This window comes from Pteropus medius, unplaced genomic scaffold (assembly GCF_902729225.1).
Source record: "Pteropus medius unplaced genomic scaffold, Ma_sr-lr_union100, whole genome shotgun sequence".
Taxonomy (NCBI): domain Eukaryota; kingdom Metazoa; phylum Chordata; class Mammalia; order Chiroptera; family Pteropodidae; genus Pteropus; species Pteropus medius.
Genome location: NW_024350319.1, coordinates 2,632,186 through 2,654,747, shown reverse-complemented (window position 1 = coordinate 2,654,747; position 22,562 = coordinate 2,632,186). Strand labels below are relative to the sequence as shown.

The 22,562-nt window shown below is 33.0% G+C and overlaps 1 protein-coding gene across 9 annotated transcripts in view; it reads right to left on the bottom strand.

Annotated features, from left to right (window-relative positions):
* Positions 1-4,468: 4,468 nt before the first annotated feature.
* Positions 4,469-22,562, bottom strand: part of MIER1 (MIER1 transcriptional regulator) — a 57,251-nt gene continuing 39,157 nt past the window's right edge. For 8 of the 9 annotated variants that reach the window (XM_039838523.1, XM_039838525.1, XM_039838524.1 and 5 more), the window contains 6 exons: positions 19,237-19,388; positions 18,422-18,503; positions 17,194-17,288; positions 14,257-14,384; positions 9,907-10,046; positions 4,469-7,544 (listed from right to left, as the gene is read on the bottom strand). In XM_039838523.1, the coding sequence (XP_039694457.1) occupies positions 7,216-7,544; positions 9,907-10,046; positions 14,257-14,384; positions 17,194-17,288; positions 18,422-18,503; positions 19,237-19,388 (926 nt within the window). In that variant the 3' untranslated portion in view covers positions 4,469-7,215. Of the gene's footprint in view, positions 7,545-9,906; positions 10,047-12,609; positions 12,675-14,256; positions 14,385-17,193; positions 17,289-18,421; positions 18,504-19,236; positions 19,389-22,562 lie in introns of those variants that run through there. The other variant, XM_039838526.1, reaches the window with a different exon arrangement.

Genomic DNA, 22,562 nt, shown 5'->3' with positions numbered 1-22,562 from the left:
AAGGGGTTGATATGCAAAATAAATAAACTTATACAACTCAATAACAAAAAAATAAAGAATCTTATCAAAAAATGCACAGAGGACATGAGAAGACTTTTTTCCCAAATGGACTTATAGATGGCCAACAGACACATGAAAAGATGCTTGATATTGCCAATAATCAGGGAAATACACATCAACTCACACGAGTCAGAATGGCTATTATGAGTAAGTCAACAAATAAGTGTTGCCAACGAGGTGGAAAAAGGGAACTTTCATAAGCTGTTAGTGGGACTGCAGATTAGTGCGGCCACTATGGAAAGAACAGTATGGCAATTCCTCAAAAACAAACAAAAAAGATCTATAATACGACCCAGCAATTCCGCTCATGGATATATATCTGAAGAAAATGAAAATAATAATTTGAAAAATTACATGCATCCCTAACTTCATTGCACCATTATTTACAATACCCAAGATATGCAAGCAACCTTGGTGTGAATAGATGACTGGATAAAGATGTGGTATATGTACACACACACACACACACACCACACACACACACACACACACACCCTGGAATATTATGCAACAATCAAAAAAGAACAAAATGTTGCCATTTGTGAAAACATGGATGGACATACAGGGTATTATGCTAAGTGAAATAAGTCAGAGTCATATACTGTATGGTTGAGATGTCATATACTGTATGACATCTAAAAACACAAAACAAAGCAAAACCAGATTCTGAAACAGAGTGAAAAGGTGAAAGGGAATATAGTCAATAATTTTGTGGTACTTCAACAAAGAGATAAACGTAAAAATGGAAATGGAAATTATAAAAGGGAACCAATCTGAAATGAAAAACACATTATCTGAGCTGAGAAGTATATTAAATGGAATAAAGGAATTAAAAAAGTGAATAAAGAAGAGGATCAAATGTCCTATCTAGAGGACAGGAAAGCCAATCGGGACACTCAGTGAGAATGGCAAGAAAGATGCCAAGACTATAAAATCAATTTAAGGAGGATATGGGATACTATTAAGGCTCCAAATATTCGTCTGTTTGGTGTAACTGAAGAAAATCAAATGTTGAACAGCTGTTTGAGAAATAACGATGGAACACTTCCCTATCCTGGTGAAGGAAATGGACATAAAACCCCAGGAAGCTTAGAGAATTCCAAAAATCAGGGATCCAAAGAGGTCCGCACCAAGACATCATAATTAAAATGCCAAAGGTTAAATACAAAGAAAAACAGCAAGAGAAAAACACATAATTACATATAAGGGAACACCCATAAGACTGGCAGCTGATTTCTCAAAAGAAACTATGCAGGACAGAAGGGCTTGGCAAAAAATATTCGACAGGATGAAGACCCAGGATCTGCAACCAAGAATAATTTATCCAGCAAAGCTATCATTTAGAGTTGAAGGACAGATAAAGAGCTTCCCAGACAAAAATAAGCTAAAGGAATTTATCACCACCAAGCCGGAATTACAAGAAATGTTGGAAGGACTTTTTTAAGAAGAAATAAACATGTATCAAAAACAGGAATAAAGAATGGTAACAACTACATTCCTATCAATAAGTACCTCAAATGGAAAAGAATTAAGTGCTCCAACCAAAAGATAGAGTGGATGAAAGGATAAGAAAACAAGACCCCTACGTATGAAAAGGGGATGGAAAAAGATACTGCTTTGATGGATCTAGAAGGTATTTAAGTCAGAGAGAAAGATAAATACTGTATGATTTCACTTATATGCAGAATCTAAGGAATAAAAAGAACTAATCAAAAACAGACTCACAAATATAGTGGACAATTTGGTGTTGGACAGAGGGGAGGGTGATTTGGGGGGCTGGGAGAATTCAGTGAAGGGCTAAAGTACGAATTAGTAGCTGATGGTCACGGGGATGGGGAGCACGGCATAGGGAATGCAGTTAGCATCAATATGTTGGCTAGGTGCAGGGTCAGAGGATGGAGGGAACAACTGGGATCGTTTTATGAACTATATAGATGTCTAACCAATGTACCGTATATTTGAAACTAAATAAAAAATAAAATAATTTTGTGGTAAGTTTGCAGTCACAGGTGATTACTAAGTGTGGTGATCACATTGTAAAGCATATAAATGTCAAATCATTGTCATACACCTGAAACCAGTATAACATTGTTCATCAACTATACTTAATTTCCCAAACTGTGATAAAAAAAAAAAAATCAAAATGGCACCTGTGGTGTTACATAGAATTTTTAATAAGGGAGGCTGACCACAATTCCACCACTTAGAAAATTATTTTTGGCATATGGCCTTATTTTTCCTAACCATAACTATACATGAAATATATCCCTTTAACAAAATTGGTGTTATTTTGCTCTTTTCATTTAAAGGTATCTGATACAGCTCTTATCTGCCACAATCCTAAGTGAGCTGTTTTATTTTTTGGCTCAGTACTAGCAGTAGCCACTTTTGAAATTTGTAGACAGCCCAACTATGTTTTTAAAATGCGAATGCTTACTAAACACTGGAAGCAAACAGAGAGCAATGTATTAAAGAGGCCACATGGAAAAGCAGTTAAGGAAGCTCGTAATTTCAGGTTGTTTGAAAGCTTGGAAATACCAACCATCCAAATCAATTTCAGGAGTATGGATTATAACTGGGAAAATCTTTTCTGATTTGGTATTTAATAGTGATATAGAGCTAGTTACATGCCCTAGGTCACTACTACCACCTGTAATTGGAGTACTCATTCTCAGAATGACCGGCACCATAATCATCTCCTAGTAAGGTTTCTCTGTTCAGTCAGCTAAAGCACAACTGGTGGCAAGGATAGACTATGATATTGAAAAACCCCTTTGGAGCAAGCTCTTTCCCTAAATCTAGATTTTCTGGTCAAGGATTTAAATTGGCTCAGGTTAATCTGATGCCATTCTCTAGTTATCTCTAATCAGTTCTGGGGTAAAAGAAAAACAACACTCCTAATTAAGAGTCCAGGTCACCTTTTTTTTTTTTCTTTTAAATTAAAAAGTTCAAGTGTGTATTTCTCATATTAATCCAAAGTCCATTTTCTTTCAGAAAGAGTGAAAGCAATTTTAGAAATACCTGAACTAACTCTACTAACAAGCTCTACTTGGTGTACACATTTAGCTGACTCTACATTCAACCATTCATGCTAGCGAGAATAGCAAAAAATGAATGTTTAATAACCAGATAAAAATTTGCATTAGGTCTCACCTCTCTCAAACTTTAGGAAATCAGGAGACCTCTCCACCCCGCAACACACAGTGAATGACAAAAGAAAGAGGTGTGTCCTGAATAATGCACAGCTGTTATAATCAGCCCTGCAGTAAATGTTAGGAAGAAAAAAGGCTTTAGGGGAATTGTACATTTATTTCCACGTTGGCTTAATTTCTAACAGAAATATTAAGTGGGAGGAAAATCTTATTTAGCTAGAATTATATAGTGAACCATCTAGTAAACTCTCAATTTTCCTGAGATCGTGCCTATTTTTCCTTTCCTTTTGCCCTCTCTGTACTCAGAATACATTTCTACCATAGCACTTACCTGCTAATGCCTTCTCCTAGAAGAGAACATGCCATATCTCTGAAGCCATAAGCCAAGCACAATAGCTGGCACAAGTATAGGCCCAAATATTTGCTGGATAATGTTTAGGCCTACATTTGAAAACCTGACAAAAACGTGTCACCACTGACATTTAAATGTGAAAAAGCCTTTAGCATCATCAATTTGGACAAAAGAGATTTAGTTAAGCTCCAGTTTATATGGCAATTCTTCAATATTCTTCACAGAACAGGTAGCCTTTAGAATTGTGTTCAAATTCAGAGCAAGCAAAATGACATTTTAAGTATAATATACATCCTAAATAAGTCACAGGAGCCAAGATAAAAAAATCATGTTCAGGTAAGGAAAATCTCCATGTACATACAGAAGTCAAAAAATGCCAGAACAACAAAGGAACATAATGAATGAGGTTACAGAAAATTAGTATAGATTAAGAGGCTAAGCCAAACATTTAAATACACAAAATCAGCCCATGACTTGGAGGGATGATCCTTTTAAGATTTTGCAAAGGATAAACTTGATTATATTGACTTTCCACCCTGGTATTTTTCAGGAGTATGGATTATAATTGGGAAAACCTTTTCTGATTTGGTACTTAATAGTGATATAGAGCTAGTTACATGCCCTAGGTCACTAACACATATCTTGCTTATGGAAATTCACGAACACACTTATATAAATGCCCATTCTTAATTTTCCATTAAGAGCAAAACAAATATTATGAGTTTTTTTGTAAAATATTATGTGATATGAAAGGAACAAATATGTTTAATTATATAGTTCAGAGGAAGAGAAACAGGAGAATAGAGGTCCACAGACCAAAAGATCTCTCTGGAGAAAGAAAAAAAAGACAAAAATACGTCACCCAATATAAGGTAGAAGGGACCAAAAGCCACTGAAACACTACTTTGTACAATAGGTCTAGGAACAGAGATTGTATTTATTCTGCACTGTAAACAATGTGCATCATACACAGTTAAAGCCTATAATTAAATCCTGGTGAATCAATCTAATTAAAATCATTCACAGCATCATGTAGGCAAGTATGTTTAAAAAAATACTTTAATAAGCATATTCAGAATGGCAGACAGGGAATGGGAGAAGGGAATTATTTTACAGTGCAAAATTACTATGCATAAATTTAAAAACATCTAATTCATAATTTTAAATGCCTATTTAAATATTTCAAATACATTTTAAAGCTCAACAGATTTGTGTTGAACTGAGTTGCAGATTCTGAACTCTATTTTAAAACACATAAGACAGAATACCATTGCAAATGAAAATGATAGTGCTTTGCTGGGGGTCGGGGAGGCTAAGTAAGTATTAAACAAAAGCTTCTTTTCCCAATGCAATTTGTCAAAAGTTCAAGAGTAATGAAATGTTCTACACATTAAGCAAATTAAATTCATGATATTACTAAAAATTGTAAAGTAGTGCAATGACTTATCAAGTTATAATGGCTGCATTATGAAGAGCAAAGTACTGTGTGAAATACCTGTATAAACACAAAATACAATTAAATATTTCTTTATAAAAAGCTGAGCGTTATGTATTATAATAGTGGAATGTTTTTCATTAGGCATACTTTAAAAAGATAAGATTAAGAAAAGATTTCCTAACATGTATTCATGTGTTGTTTGCAAACATGCCTGAGAATTTACTAAAAATGTTTCTGTGATATTAGTTTGCAAGAACTTCATAAACCTGCAAACAAAATGCGTCTTTTATAAAAAGTGAAAATGGTGTCTCTAATATCGCAACAACTTAAAAAGTACAGCATCACTATTCATTTGAAACATTTCTATAGACCATCTTTGACAAAAAGCTAGGATACTTTGGATTCGTTTAATAAAATCTGACTCAGAAAATGGATTGTGACCATCTGTTAAAGCTGCCATTCTGGATAAATTAATGTTCTAGGTGAAACAAAACAAACAAAAACAACAAAAAAATTCATGCTTCTCAACACTTCCACCCAAAACTGATTTACTTGGATATGTATTTAACAATAGTGAGTATACATTTTATGAAGTCAAGTGTTGTAAAGTGGCTTTTAACACTGTTTGGGGGGAAAAGTTGTTCACATTGGTGGAGGGAAGCAGTCTGAACACATATCAACAGTAATACTTCATGGGAGTAAGGCCTAAACCATAATATCTCAGTGCAAACCTCTACTTAATTACATTAGACAGCTGAGCCATTAAAAGCAAGACCACAGAAGATTTATTTTAAAAAGGCATCGGCTCTTGAACTGATGATGGCTGAAAATGAAATGGTCGAAGCATTTGGGATATGCCTGTGTGATAAAAACAAGAATAGTTAATAATCTTTTACAAAAGTTTGGATATAGGTTGGTCTATCAGCTGTATAAAACTACCTTTTTGACAAGAATTTTGCACTAAAAATAAAATGGCACTCTTGCAAGGCTATGTCAATGGATGATCTTAATTTGTAATTACAGAGAGCAAAGGTTATTGCATATGTTATTTTCATTTTGGAAATACACTATCAAATCTGGAAAACTAGACTGTAACTGGAAAAGTCTAAAACCTTTTCTAATGTCATAACTTTTTCTTCATAAAATCATTTCTGCCTGCCAACTCCTTGTTGTGCCAATTATCTAAATATCACTTGACCTTTCTTCCAGTTTATTTAATGCAAAAATGGGAAATTTCATAATGAATATAAAAATAACCGAATAGGATTCTGGTCAGCATGATACATTTGAACACTTAAGCCAACATTAAACTTTTGTTTTGCTTCAAAAATAATTTTGAAAATTATAGCAAATGCAAAACAAACTATGCAATCTAAGTATCATGCTTAATTTCAGAATTTTCAAACTATCTGTACTTAAGTAGAAATTTGAAAAAACAAATTTTCACAATCCTTTATGAATGCTTTTACCACCTGGATAAGAAACGTGACTTAGTTACTACACAAACACTTAAAAATTCATTAGAAAAACCTTAGCAAAATAAAATGAAAGCTGACAGACTCAGAATATCAATTCCTCTCATAAAAGTTTACCAACTGTACAAGTTAAGAAAATTATACAAGCTTTTGTATTAAGAAAGGACAGCTCAGTCAAGACATATGTACTGTAAAAATCTTTCAAAGGCTACAAAGAATCTGGAAAAATACAGAATGTATTTCTTAAGCCCAGATAAGAATATGGAAAGACATCATTGATGTCAACAATTTTACATATACAAACCTGACCTGGTTTATTTTTAAACTTCTATATATAAAAAAATCATGCTAGCATAACTTTCAGGATTCATAAGGGTTTCCTTAATAATGGCAAGCAGAAATTTGAACTTTTTTTCTTCTCCGCCATCAAACTAAGCAAAAAGTACCTTGTAGTGAAATTTTAGGATTAACACATGACACGATAAGGTACAAATATCTTTAGTTCAAATTTACTAAACCATTTGTTAAATCCTTAAAAGGGTCTTTATATATAGTTTTAAAGTAAAAGGTCTACAAAAGGCAGAATTATGAAATCTTAACTAAAGTTAGGACTCAATTCAAATTTTCAAATTTTAACCAATTGCTTCAAGGAAATCAACTTTTTAAGGTAACCCATCAACCCTGAAAATTTTAGTCACACCAGAATTTACTCCAAACAAAGTAAAACAAGTCTAAAATTCAGTCATCTGTGTTTTCAAGTTCTTCAAATTTCCCATGTGAGATTGCTTCTTGGAAAAATTCAGAAGAACCTGGACTTTCTTTTCCATTGCTGTTTACCCTTCGCCTTTTGGCAGGTCTCTCGCTTTTTTCATCAAAATCATTTTCGTTTCTTGTTGTCACATGGGCAAGTTTTGGGTCAGTGGTAAGGTTATCTGTTTCATAACCATTACTATCCATATCTGCATGAAGTGGTTTCTTATTTCCACCTGCTGGTCCATTAACATGCAACCCTTCAACTTTTACTTCTTCTTTGTTTAATATTTCACCTGGTCCATTAGATGACATCCCTAAGGTGGAAGAAACATAAATAAAACTGACAATATTAAAAAGTAAAATTTGTAAACTATTATAGCTATTGTAAAATAGCTTTTCATCAAGGAAGCGAGGTATCAAATCTGGTATGGTTTGAATTCTGGTTCTATTTACCTAGTAGCTGTGTGACCTAATTAGGCAAGTTATTTATACTCTCTGTACCTTAGTTTCATCACATGTATAATAAGGACAATAATTTACCCCACAGAGTTGTTGTGAAGATTAAATAAGTTAATAAACAAAGAATTAAGGACAGATTTTGGCATATATTAAAAACATGTTGGTATTATGTGACAACAAATAAGCATTTGATCCAGTAGTCTAAATATGTTGAATTAAACAAAGATATGCATAAATTATTCAGATTTAGTAAAAGGGCTATAACTTTCTAAAACCATGTTTTCTTTAGAAGCCTGAGTTTTCTACAGCCATATAAAATCAAGATGACATGACTTTTTTATTCTTAATGTAAAGCTATGGCTAGTATTGTGCTTTAAGGGTAAAGATCATATACTATATTTACCTGAAGGGATTTAAACAATCTGTCATAATGTTAAAAGATTAATGCTTGCACTGTCAAAGCATACACTTGAAAATACTAAAAGTAAACACAAATTCCTCCATAATAGGTGAGAAAAGAAAGAGCCTAATTATTCTAAATAAAAGCAAGTAACAGTAAAAGTCATGTTTGAGTTGACTGCAAAATAGAGTAGAAATTTTGGATACAAAGTAAAAATATAGAATGTGTCACTAAAGACAATTAAAATTTAATTAAAATATTCAATATAAAAGACGAGCCTCAAATATTACATTTTGGTCAAAGAGTATATTCTATTTTTCCTAAGAGTATAATCAAACCATGAATGCACATGGGGATTATGCATCATATGACACCGAAAGAACGATTTTGTTGTAGTAAACCCAAAGAGTTGGTGACACTGTGATTAGGTCAAAAATAACTAAGATTTCAAGACACTATGTAAATCCCTTACAAAAGAAATAAAACTGGGTTGGAAAGTTCTTTCCTTTCCTTGAGAAACCTGAGAAACTTACTGTAGGTGCCTGATGTGAATAGTTTCTGAGCTACTGAATATAGGTAACTTATGAAACTCTCCTAGGCTAACTGCGTGTTCTCATCAAATGGTTAAAAAAGAAAAGTAAATGATGTATTTGGTATTATAAGCAAACAGGAAAAGAAAGGTGTAATACCAGCTGTCTGACTCCCTAAGGTTTTACCCCTAGTCTCAAGGTCAGAGCCTCAGGTTCTAATTTATTCTACTTCAGGATTGATGCGGCTGGCATTAGACATCATGCCAATAAAACTCTTTGGACCAGGAAATAGTTATTGGGCCCTAATTTTTGTGCCTTGTTCTTTGAAGGGAAACAAGTGAGGGAATAGAGAGGAGTCCCCAAATGAACAAAGTACTGTATATTCACTACAGCTCTGCCAGTGTGAGATCAAAGGTCAGAACAAGGGACATTTGTTTCTCAGTATTCTCCCCTAGTTTCTGTCACGGGAGGTTAGGTCTCCACTGGCCCTCCCCAAAGGCTGTTATATCAGAATGTAGGTGGGCAGAGCTTATCTCTAATTCACCAGTTTCTTACTAAAGAGTGAAGGACTTATTACTTCCTGCTTGGCAACTGTCTTATTTAGGAAGACCATTTAAATTAAATTAGAAGTCAAAATAATTCTTTGACTAGGTCTTACTGATCAACACACTGATCTTTGGTCTACTGTACATTTTAAATAAGAACAATACCTGAACCTCAATCATATTGGTATGCCTTTTACTTCTCTTATTCATGGAGATAAAAATAGAAGTGATTCTGTAGACTATTATTGTACATGCTGATACCTGCTGTATCTTTTCTTATCCTTTAAGGTTATTATGCTATCAAGGAGAAAAATATTCAAAATAGTGCCTTTGTCATCTATGTCCATGCACCTTTCTGATAAAATGTTATAAGCTCTCAAAGTATTTAAAAAATATGTGTATTTCTGATGTGAAATGGCTGGAGTTATGGTCTAAGAGTTATCAAAAATACTTGTATCTAGATATCTCAACAGGATAAGAAATAGATGTTACTCAAAAATAATATATTTCTTAAAAGAAATGGTCACTGTTGATTGTATACTTTTATTAAACGTACTTTTTAGTGATGTCAATTTCTGATTAATTTGTTATTCTGTGTGTTAGTATGTATGCATGTTGATATTGTGTTTCATCTGACATTTACAGTTATTGCTTTAACTTCTGCTTTGGAATTTTAATAGAAACCAAAAGTGAATAAATATTCCAGCTACTGAAAGAAACAAATGTTCCTTTGGTTGCTTACCATTTTGATTAGTATTGCTTATAGTGCCATCTTCTTTCTCAGACTGGCTGTTACTACTGTTTGAAGCAGTCGGGGGAGGGGATGGTGCTCGACTAGAAGCAGCACTTTCACTTTCATCTAGAAGACGATCCATGTAATCCCTTAAAGTCACGTAAAAAAATAATTAAATTCTTGTATTAAAAAAAGCTGAACATTAAAATAAAGTGAGGTTAAATTTATAAGGCTTTATTAACAAATATATCCTAATTTTCACTTACATTCATTCTAGTACCTCATCTATTACACCAGGATCTGAACATTTAAATGGAAAACTTCTTTTGGTTGCATGTTTATAGGAAAAATGCTAAGAGCTTTTAAACTAGCTAATTTTAGAGACCTATAGGCAGTTTAAAAACTTTTAAAATTGTAGGCAAGTGCTCAGATTGGCCCAACTAAAACCAGAGAATCTGTTAAGTGAAGAGAAAGGGATGATGTCAATCAAAAAAAGTACCAAAGAAATTCTGAACAGATACAGATTGGAATTTTAAAGCTCCTAGAGACTGATGGCTACAGCAACACCTGAGACAAATTAGGTCCTAATAATAAATCACTTCCCTAAACCTTCCTGGATACCTTCTATCACCTTTCTGTGAGATCTGAGCTATAATAAGCTCACTGAATTCCTGGGCTTATCTGCCACTCTATCATTAGAAGTGAGCTCATTTCTTCCCGAAATCATTCCTGAACTATATGGCAAGAGAATGCAGTTGTGTAAATGACACTGGGTTTGGGATTAGAAGATCTGGGTTAAACATCTAATCTCTGAGATATAGTGTCTTTACCTATAAAATGCATGTTATCATACATGACTTATCTACCACATAGGGTTATTGTATAAGATATGTACAGGAAGTCTTTTGTAAAATATAAAGTACTATTAAGTCACAAGAACAAAGGTCAGCAATCTATGGCTTGTGGGCCACTTGTTTTTGTGAGTAATATTTAAATGGAACACAGCCGACGTTCATTTGTTTACATGGTGTCTATGACTGCTCTGAACACAACAGCAGAGTTGAGTAGTTGTGAGAGAACGTAAGGCATGCAAAGTCTAAAATATTTACCCTCTAGCTCTATACAGAAAAGTCTGCCAACATCTGCACTGGAATAACTCTCCGAGGGCAAAAATTTTAGTCTGTTTCATTTACCACTGCACTACCACAGGTGCCCAAGTTGTACATGGCACAGAGTAAAAGCTCAATAAAAACTTAAATACATTATATATTTTAAGATTCCCTAGAATAAAAGAAATAGTAAGTCAAATGTTTTAGAATTTTGTGAACAGGATAAATAAGAATATGCATTAAAACAAAACAAAACAAAAACAAAAACAGGAAAGGCTCAGGACTTCACTCAAATTCTACAGTAATAGTCCATAAAAAGACTATCAACCATAGCTATAATGTCAAACTACATGATCACATTGTCTCTTGGGTTATGGGGATATAAAAAATATTGAGATGTGGTATGTGACCTCAAGAGGTTTCCAACAGTCTAAGGTATAAAACTAATACATATCAAAGAAATGAATATGATAATGAACTAATCAATTCAACATTCTAGCCTAGTTTCCTTATCTATAAATGGGAGGGAATTAAATGTGATGGTTTTTAAGACCTCTTTAGCTTTATGCTACTCATAAAGAACAATTATGTAACTAAACTAAAGCACACAGAAATAGAAATGAGCATGAAGAATGCCACAGGGATTTCGGAAGCTGAGGCTAATAGGAACAGCTGACACCTGATGAGGAATTGTCAGAAATAAATTTGGTAGGGTGGAAATGGATAACGGAGGATGTTAAAATAGCAAAGGAAACTAGAGTTGACTAAATATCAAAATTATTTTAAATTTCTGAATATAGCAACGATATTATGAAGGAATTATTATTATTATTTCTTAACAATTAATGGCATCTAGAATGCTTAAGAAGAGTCAGGTAGACCACTTCAGGAGGGTGGAGCAGCGTTCAGATAACCAGTTATACTGACTTAATTTTTCCTTTTTTTTTTTTTTTTTTAAAGAAACTATATGCAAGGCTGTTACAGCAAAATCTCCAATTTGTAGATGGCTACCAATTCTTCTAGGTAGTGAAGAGAGAATCTGTATTAGAATCTTTCAAAGGCTATTTATAGGCAGAGAATGGCAAATGTAAGGTAAAAATGAATAAATAACTTTCAGGATAATGTGCTCTAACTATAGATTTTGACTAAAAAAAAAGATGAAAAAATTCAAATTTTTGTCTACAGGCATTAACTTAGTGTTTTGTGCAGTCACTTCAAGTGCAACTATTAACAGCAAACTAGATAAAAGTCTAGAAGCAAACTAGAAAAATATCTCCATGCTTACAGAAAACCACAATTTCTCCTCATCTGGAAAATTATGTACAGTCTAGTCTGGTCATGGCTTTTTATAAAAGATATAACAGCTAAAAAGAGATGAGTGTGAGTAAAAATTATAGTTCTTTCAGTTATGAAAGACCCAAAGGGGACATGACTTGAAGCTTATAAAACTACAGTATTCTTGCCTAGGAAGGAAAGCATATTTGTTCACTTCATACCATTACACCAGGGAACCACTGTTAACTCTTTAAGTATCTTCAAAAAGTTTTCAGAAGCTATGGAGAAATTAGAGAAACGAAAATGTTTGGCGGGACATCCCTACCTAACCTGTTGAGCTTGACATCACAGAAGACCAACTAAGCCAGCCCACACTTCCCATGGTGATGCTTTCTGAAAGAGAAAACTGGATGAACCATGGGTCTGACCCAGCATGACAATTCTTATGCTCTTACTGCTGATGATGACAGATTGCCATGTAGTTCGTGTGTGAACATTATTTCTGAAATGAGTGAAAAAAATGAAAGATGTTACTATTGCTTTTCCCTATACAAAAGCTTGAAAAATGTGACTATTTTAAGATACATTCTAAAGACCAGATAGCTCTATATCTAATTCTATATCATTATGCCTCAACATTATGAATAAATAATCTAGAAAATTTTTTAATAAATTTATAACATTAAACAAATTAGATAAAATTAGAATACTGTTATTATGAAATTCTACTCTAGCCATCAGGAACTTTTAAGTAATGGGGGATGAGGCACAGAATCCAATGTCTTGTGATTTTCAAGGGGCAATCATACCCTTTTAGATAATTTTGCTTTGATTTTAGAGTGTTTGATCCTCCAAGGAAATGACCAGCAGACACACCTGTAAACGAATATGACCAAGAAACAATCTGGCCTAGGAGTTTCAAAAGCAGAATCAAATATACATACAAGCAAATTTTTCAAAGGCAGTCATTTGGCTAGCCTTAAGAACTTCACTGGTGCAAACTGACAAAATGAAGTTCCAACTTTACACTATTTTTATTATATAAACATTAGGGAATAATCAGAGATAGTGTGGTAAAGTTAATTCCACCAGAAAATTAATCAACATTTCAGAATAACTCATGTGGAAGGAAGGGCTCAATACTCTATGTACATAAGTAATAAATTACTTGTGGCAGTGGGGACAATGTTTAATGCCAAAGCTAGACTGAGGCTAGTGGCAACAGCATTTCATTGCAAAGCTAGACTGAAGAAGGATAAGAGAATTTGGGGCATGGGGACTGGATTAGATGTAAAAGGCACTGAGCATACAGAGTGGATATAATAACCCCTACTCCCTGTACTACTGGGAGTAAGCTAAAGTTGCGTTACTAATTATTAAAATTATTTCTATTAGATGAAAGGTGTTAGGAAATGTAGGAAAAGGTAAGTCATCATGCACATGTTCTTTCCTATGTAAAAAACTTTATAACTAAAAAAAAAAAAATACAATATGACCTGATTTATTATATCCGTATGTATTTTCTCTTTTATATCATCTATACTCAAATCTTATTTTAGTTCCGTGGATCAAAAGTAGATAAGACAAGGAAAACTATTAATTTCCCTTCCTCTTCAAAGTGCCTCTATTAGGCACATGGCCCTACAGTTTTAGAAAAGATAGTCTCTCTTTTCTCCTCTCACTGCTCTTATAGCGTTATTGGATTAAAACTGTATGTGCTTATACTAAATGGAATACATCAAAAACATGCTCTCACACCTGTGTTCTGATCCATTTCCTCTCAGGGATATTACTTAAAACACACACCATAATATTTGCTTTGTTATATTTGTTGTTTCAAATAATATGAACTGTAGTTTACAATATTTTATAAGACACTTGAAATCTAAATGTATTATAAAGATGTCAACAGATAAATTTAAACTAATGTAAACTTATTAAAAATTACAATTTTCTCAAGAAAAAATAAACTCACGTTACACCAGGATGAAGATTATATTTCTTTTTTCCAAATCGCGTTTGCTGAGCAAAGAAATCATAACGTTCAGATTTTTTCCACATATAATAGAATGCTACACATTCACCAACTGACCTTGTTCGGACCTGTAAGAAACAAATACTTGTTTTTAAGAATCATCTCCTCCTTAAGAGTTATTTCATAAAAAAATCTGAAGTTTGAAAACAAATTTAGCTGGCCTTAAATAATATGTAATACTATGTATAAAATACAACACAGCATGTGTTAAAAACTATTCTTTTTAAATTTTCATTAAGAGAAATATACTGACAATAGGTCTTCAGATGTTTATGCTTTCATCTTAATTTACTATAAAAACAAGAACTCCTCTATTGAAGATGTCTATAAGTGGCATTTGAGTTAAAATTAATGTTATGAAGAGTCTGTAAATACTTTAAATTTTCATTAAGAGAAATATACTGACAATAGGTCTTCAGATGTTTATGCTTTCATCTTAATTTACTATAAAAACAAGAACTCCTCTATTGAAGATGTCTATAAGTGGCATTTGAGTTAAAATTAATGTTATGAAGAGTCTGTAAATACTTTCCCAACAGTGATACACTTAGTTATTTTAGTATCTAGAAAAGGCAGGGAATATTCATTCCACAGTGAGATAAAAGCTATTATAAATAATGCTAATGCTTTATTTACTAAGTTACTCCAGTGCTATACCTATTTGTGTAACTGCATGGGTTCCCCTTACATAATGTTCAACACCTATGGGATTGTCAAATGATGTTAACAAAATTCCCTTTTTTTGCCACTTGGCTTGGAGAGCTGGTAGGGTTGATGTATATAATAAAACATGGAGTTTAAAATGAAAAAGGGGGATGTGCATGAGTGTTTGGGATGCAAGATGATATTACTTTAACCCACAAATTTCTATTGAAATAGGTATCTTGTGGGACTGACTGTGCGCCTGAGGTCAATATGATGACATCCTTAATTCATTACCTGGCAGATATTTTTCTTTCTTCCCTTCTGTTTGCACTTTACAACTTTGGTCTATGTTGCTCTAAGACTGCAAGCTATTAGGGCTCTAAACGAAAAAGAACCAATCATCTTCTCAAGCTCTTTTTTGTCTCCTTGTCTGTATTCTGCCTCCTAGTATTCTGCCTCCTAGTATTCTGCCTCCTAGTATTTCTAGATAGATACGAGCCATGTCAATTGTACTTTTCTAAAATTAAAAATTGAAAAGACATTTTGGGGCATGCAAAGTTAACAATATTATGAACAATTTTCAAAAATAAGCCTGCATAACAGAACTTATGATTAAGATCCAAACCTCCATTCCAAGTGTAAAAACAAAGTTTTAATGTTTTCACTGGATCATTCTTCTCCCTCTTAAAGAATTACTATCTTCTTTGTTCACTAGAACAACTAGTATATTAGGTATAGGTCAGCTCACTTCTGTAACATTGAAATATCACCACCTCAAACAATCATACATTGATCAAGGTCTTATTTTCAATATTATGTTAAGACGTTTTTGGCTAGTAGTTTCAAATCACCTAATAAGTTCTCATTTCTTAAAAAATGAGATTGCAGTGAGTGGGAATGGATGGGTACTACTGCTTCTAGTTACGTAAATTTATCATTCCAGGAGACTCCTCCATAGATAAACCAGCATGGTTTGGTCAGTAGTGTTTGAATTCAAGCAGGGAAGCTAGAAATCTGTTATCCAAAATGTTGTCCCTTCAACCGTAAAACAATGTATTTTTTTTTTTAAATCAGAAACATATATGACAGTCATTAGCATAAAATGCACTCCTTTAATAGAACATTATTCACTATACTGAAGATTATTGATTTGGACACAACATTAAGGGGTATAGATACATTTCTGACACCAGTGCTAAGACTCAAAATTTGTCTCTTATTAGTTATGTCTGAAGTCATATGTCAAAATGCACCAATATAATCAAGAGTTAATATGCAATAAAATTTTAAAAAATAAACTTATGGGATTTATAAGCCATACTTTTACTATGACTGTTAAATATGTATTGAAATAGCCACCATCCAATCCATCCAGAGGTATAAAAAAAAAGACTGTGGTGACAGACTATTTAGAGCTTTTGACATAAGCCCATGTAAGTCCACATACTTTTAACATCATCCTAGACAAAGTCATCACAGAAGACTTAGATGCTATCTGCAGGAAATATGTAAAACCAAGCTACCTGTCATTTATATTTGCTAAAAATGTGATATTTATAAGCCTAGAAATTACTTAATTTCTTAAATTTAAACTCTGAGATTTAAATTTTGCCTGTCCTAATTTCCCTTAAGAATGACACATTTTCCTAATCTATATAACGGTGTAATAACTATTAAAAATTTTACCCGATTTCAGTTGCAAGAGAATTAAATGTAAAAATAAATTTGCAAGTGACTATGAAGTTCTTTTGGGTATACAATAACATTGTATGATTGATATTACCAATACAGAATGATGATTATGTTAAATAAAAGTGGTTTTAGACCACTCAGAACTTAAGCAAACATAAAAAATATTTTAATTGTAAATGTCATGTTAAAAAATGCTTTAAAGTTACAAAATTATTCTAAAGATCATTCTTAAAAAAATCTGTCACAGAATGTGGAAAATAGCTTTAAATAATTGCAATGTACATACACATCCCACCTGGAAGCTGAAAAACATATCTGTCAATGTGTCCAGTTCTTACAGGCTTCTAATATCATCCACTGAAAACAGTGACTTGGAAAATATCAGGAAGTCTAGGTGTGCTTATATTATAATAATTCCCTAACTCCCAATACATTAAAATATTCATTACAGAACTTTTAAAAGAAAATAATTAAGATATAAGATGATGTGGGTTAACTAAATTTCTTTTTGTAAAAGAGAGAATATATATCATTACTTACTTTATTAGCCTGAATCAAATGAAAATCCTTTCCATAGGCCTTCAGCCCTTGTTCAAAATTTCTACACTCCTCTTCTGTCCAAACAGATAATTCCTCTGAAAATATGGGGGAAAAAAAACTGTTAGGTAATATTTCCTCAAATATATATATAACAAAGAAACTGCAAATAAAAATGTAGCTTTCTGGTCACAAACTGCAAATAAAAATGCAACTTTTACCGCTAAGCTCTATTATTGATGATAAAGTGAGAAAAACTCCTTATTAATACAATTTTGGATGATATGGTCCATAACTCTCCAACCTGAACTTGGGGTATGTTTTCCTTTATTCTTTATGATCCAACTATACTAGCCACCTTTCAAGTCTTTAAACTTGCTAATGTTCTTTCTTTAGACTTTGTGCATGCTGTTCCTTTTGCCTACAATTATTTTTTGTCTCCTATACCTCATTCGCTTTTCAGTTAGCTAGTTCACATCCTAGCAAAAGTTATCACTTTGTTCTAGAAGCTTTCCCTAACAGCCTCACACTTTCCCCCAACTAAGTCCCACTGCATAAAGTTTGAATTGCACCCTGTAATTATCCTTTAAGAACTCATAACTATTTTTGAACTTCCCAACCTAGGCTCTAAGTACCACAAGGGCAGGGACTTTTTTTATAGTTATGTCTTTAGAATTTAGTAGGCTCTCCAATTTTTGTCAATGAATATCTTTTACTTGTTACATAATAATATAAAAACAGTACTCTTAGTGAAGCAGGCGGGGAGCCAGTTAAGAGTTTAAAAATAAAAAACCCTGGATTTTAGTTATGACTTCATTATTTATGAATTATATTTGCCTTGGTTAAAAGTTAAACTTGAGTTCAGAGACTTCAGTATTATCAGTTTTAAAATGATGGTAACATCTGTCTCATTATTTAGCTCACAGGGCTACTACCAAGATCAAATAATAAAATATTTATACAAATGTGTTGAAATTCAAAGGTATTATGTATTTTTACTTAAAAGGCCTTAATTTCCCTTAAAGGGACAGCCTTAATCTCATTCCTCCTAATGCCCTGTAAAATAACTTGTGTTATATATAAATTATTTAAAAAGTTATTATTCAGCAAATATTTACTGAATTCAGAAAGATCAGTATTACTAAACGTAGGCTATAGCTAGATAGACTGAAGAGCTTAAGTTTTAAATTTTTGCTATTTCATGAAAACAAACTTTAATATTTATGCTTACCTCTAGCTGCTTTTACATTAAATCTTAATCTTCTCAATGCTTCTTCTGTATCAAAATTGCATTTAACCAATTCATATAATGCCTAGAAAATAAAGGGCTTCAATATGTGACCCAGACTATGAACAGTTTAAAGCTACAATTTCTTGAGAGTAAAAGCTTCTCTAGAATCCAGTGTTTTCATCCTTTCTGTAGGACAACTAATTTTACTGAATGTAGCACACAGAGCATTTAGGAAAAACAAACACTCAATCCTGACAATTAATTGACTCTAAATATGTAGAAAACAGGGAAATACTCTCTTGGCAGCCACAGTATCCCAGCAATTTAGAAAAATAAATTATTTTATAAAGATTATGAATGCCTTCTTTTTGCCTTTTTGGGGTTCTTAGGCTAAGATAATTTTAAACAAATCAGAAAAAAAAACTGACTAAAAAAGGTAAAAAACATAATGATGTCATTAGGTTTGTGGGGGGCACTGGTCTACCATGTGTATAATAACATTATACCAGATGTGTATTCCCAATTTGATGATATCCAGATTCTCAGGTATATCTAAAGGAACTTTTAAAAGCCTAAAAAAATATATATACAGACAAACTGAAATATCAAGATTTTTGTTTATTTGAGCTGAAATCATACCTATGAAGTGTGTTAATACTACGTTATCTTATGCTGATTATAATCTCAGATTCTGATAACTACAGGAATTTTGGTGGACAGAATAACAACACTGAATGTGACAGCATTTACATTTAAAAATGTATATGGTTAATTTATTTTGGGAAAATTATAACAGTAATTTCTTATTCATTTACCTGCTCATTGTCTTTTATGTGAGATCCTTCAGGAATTGCTTCTACACCTTTCTCATCGCCTGTTCTTCTAGATGCATCCTTAAGAAATACAATCACTTTATCTTCTGGTAAGTACTCGGGGTCCCACAGGAGCTGATCATCATTTTCATATACTAAATTAGTAAAATATAGTATTTTTAAAATGCCAAAAATTGATGCAGTTTGTGTTAAAACATATCAATGAATAAACAACTCAAACTTAAGAGTTAAGAACTGAGAGGTAAACTGTGGTCCTACTACTTGTCTGACTTCATTCTTGGGCAGCATTCATAGCCTTGGTGAATAAGCATTCTAAACAGAGATGTACCCCTTCCAAATCCGGCCTCATCTGGCTTGAGTTTACCAAATTCCAAGATCTCTCAGTTTGAAGAGCACCATCACCACATACTACCTGTATAACCTTGGGCAAGTTACTTCCCATCATTGCCTCAACTTTGAAATGAGAACAACAACCCTAATATATAGGACTGTAAGGATTTCAAGCATTTTAAAACAATTCTGGAATATATTAAGATTTGATGGATGTTCAATATTTTTGAAAAGAGTTATCTAAGAGATTACTTGTCAATGTTAACACTGTTTGTTTCTTGGTGGTGGGATATGGAGCAATTTTTTCTTCTTTACATTTTTCTATGACGCTTAAAAATGTATTGAGTATAAAGATTTTTTCACAACAAAAGCTATTACTTTTTTTTTTAAAGCACAGGTTTCATCAGAATTTCCATTATAATAAGATTAAAACCTAAGTTTCATCAACGTTTAAAAAGTGAAAGTAAAGGAGAACCTAAGATGAGAGCCTTGTGGAATTCTAAATGATAGGAAGATGGAACAGTCACAAGATAGAAAAGTGTGGCACCACAGCAGCGAGGGGAAGAAAATGTTTTAAGGAGTTATAGACTGGTAAAATCTATTAAATGACCAGGTTGAAAACTGAAAAAGGTATGCTGGATTTACTAATAAGGAGAGAAATGTTTCAAGAACATTCCAGAGATGGAAGCAGAAGCCACATTGGAGATGAGTAAAGAATAAATGGAAGGTGAAGAAATAACATATTAAACTCTTAAAAAGTTCAGCTGTAAGGGAGGAAGGAGACAGGGCAGTAGCTCAAGAGGGAGTATAGTTGAAGAAGAATTTTGGTTTTGTTGGTTGGTTTTTAAAGACAGGAGACATAATCGTTTACAAGTCAACAGGAAAGAGCCAGCTGGAGAAAGATTTTTGAATCTAAAAGACAAAGAATAACTAAGTGTCAATGTTCCTTTTTTGTGAAAAAGAAATTAATAGTTAATTAAACATTTCCTATGTACCAGGCACTATGTTAAGTGTTTTCACACAAATTACCTGCCCTGAACTACCATATACATGTACTTTAAAATATTCTTCTACCTTTGTTTTCCAAAATTTGTATTCTTAAATTACAGCTCGAAGGATAATCTCTAGAAACTTTTTCTTCATAAATCTCATTCCTTTTTTGATCTGCTGGTATAATCCTAGGGAAATTCTAAATTGTAAATACAATAAAACTCCCATGATAAAGTGAATTTGGATATACTGCTACTGATTTATATTCTCTGCTCACCTCTGTTCGCTGAAAGGAGCAGACTACAGTTATATTCTTCGAGTGATGAGTGGGGGGTGGATAAGGCCTTAGGAGTAAACCCTGACTCACAAAGAGGAAGATGTGGGGTGGGTCCCTGAGTCTCTAGTGTTCTCTCAGTTAGATATGCCCAGATAAACCCTATGAAATAAGCACAAACTACTTGGGAGATATTTCTGAAAGGATTCTGGAAGTCCCAGGTAGCCACAGGACACAGAGATGTCCTTATTTAAGCTGAATACACAAGCATCACCAGATGGCACCAAACGATAAGTCAGGCCCCTAGAATTGTGCCTAGATAGCCAATAGGATAGCCCTGAGAATATGATACTTCATTTTATGCAATTATATTAAAAAATGACTATGTGAAAATAGACTAGTGGTTATGAGAGGGTGGGGAGGAAGGGGGAGGCAAGAGGTAGATGGGGTAAAAGGGGTCAAATGTGGTGACAGAAAGAAATCTAACTATAGGCGGAGAACACACAATGCAATATATATATGTCTTACTGTCGAACTATACACCTGAAACTTAATGGATTTCGTTAAGTAACCATAAGAAAAAAACATGCAGTAAGAAAAATTAGCATTATTTTCACAGAGAATATACTACACTGCCTTTCCCGAAACGGACCAAATTATTTTCCAGTTACATTTATACTCTAAATGACTTTTGACTATGATCAAAATAAAAGTCAACACAACTGATACTTATTAAATATCTGTTGTAGAATGACTAAATGCCAAGAGATCATATTCAGAAATACTCCAGTATGATAAAACACACTAAAGTACTGAGGAAAAATAATGTCTATAAATATGATATGAAGGAAAAAAAACCTCTTTAGTAGCAACAGAAAGAAAAAAGTAGTTTATTATAATTCTATAAAGTGACATGAATGTACTGGATTTTGAAATATCACTCAAATGTAATGGCATCTTCTAAAACTGTAATTCTAAATGAATAACCAAGCCTAAATATTCGAACTTTTAAAAAGCAACTATACCTTATATTACTGGAAGATATAATTTAAATGATTATAAGAGTTCAGAGGCAGGAGCTCAACTAGTATATTTAGCTAAGGGAGTGCTTCCTATGGTATTTTATGTAATCAAGTTAAACTTGTCAGATAAGCAAAATGAGCTGTCAAAATATTTTAACAAAGCTCATTGTATATGTGTGCGAGTGGGGGGAAATAACGCAGAAAGCTGGGAAATCACTATAAAACCATAAACAAACTTCCACAATCTGGGAAATTAATAAATGCATATTCATAAACTTCCAGTTTTATTAATTTTTTAATTGTTACTCCATTTCTGATGTCTACGTAAAAATTCTATCTATGTAAGGATGAAAATGCTGATCCATAATCAGCATTATGGTGTAATAATAAGGCTTACAACAGAAATTTCCACATTCTTAAAAGGTCACACTGTGATTAATGACAGATATGTCCTGCTTTTCAAATGTTCCAGTTATACCACTTTGCTTTTATGAAAGACCTTACTTTTACTTTAGTACTTATTTTCGTCAACTAAAAGCTATCTGAAGAGGTTTTTGCTCTTATGAAAAAATACAAAACGTGAAAGTGTCATTCAACATGTTTTGCTGTGAGCCATTAGACAGTGCACATGAGCAAGAGTGGCACCCCCAAGCTTCTGTCCTGGGAACTACAATCAGCATCAAGCCACCATA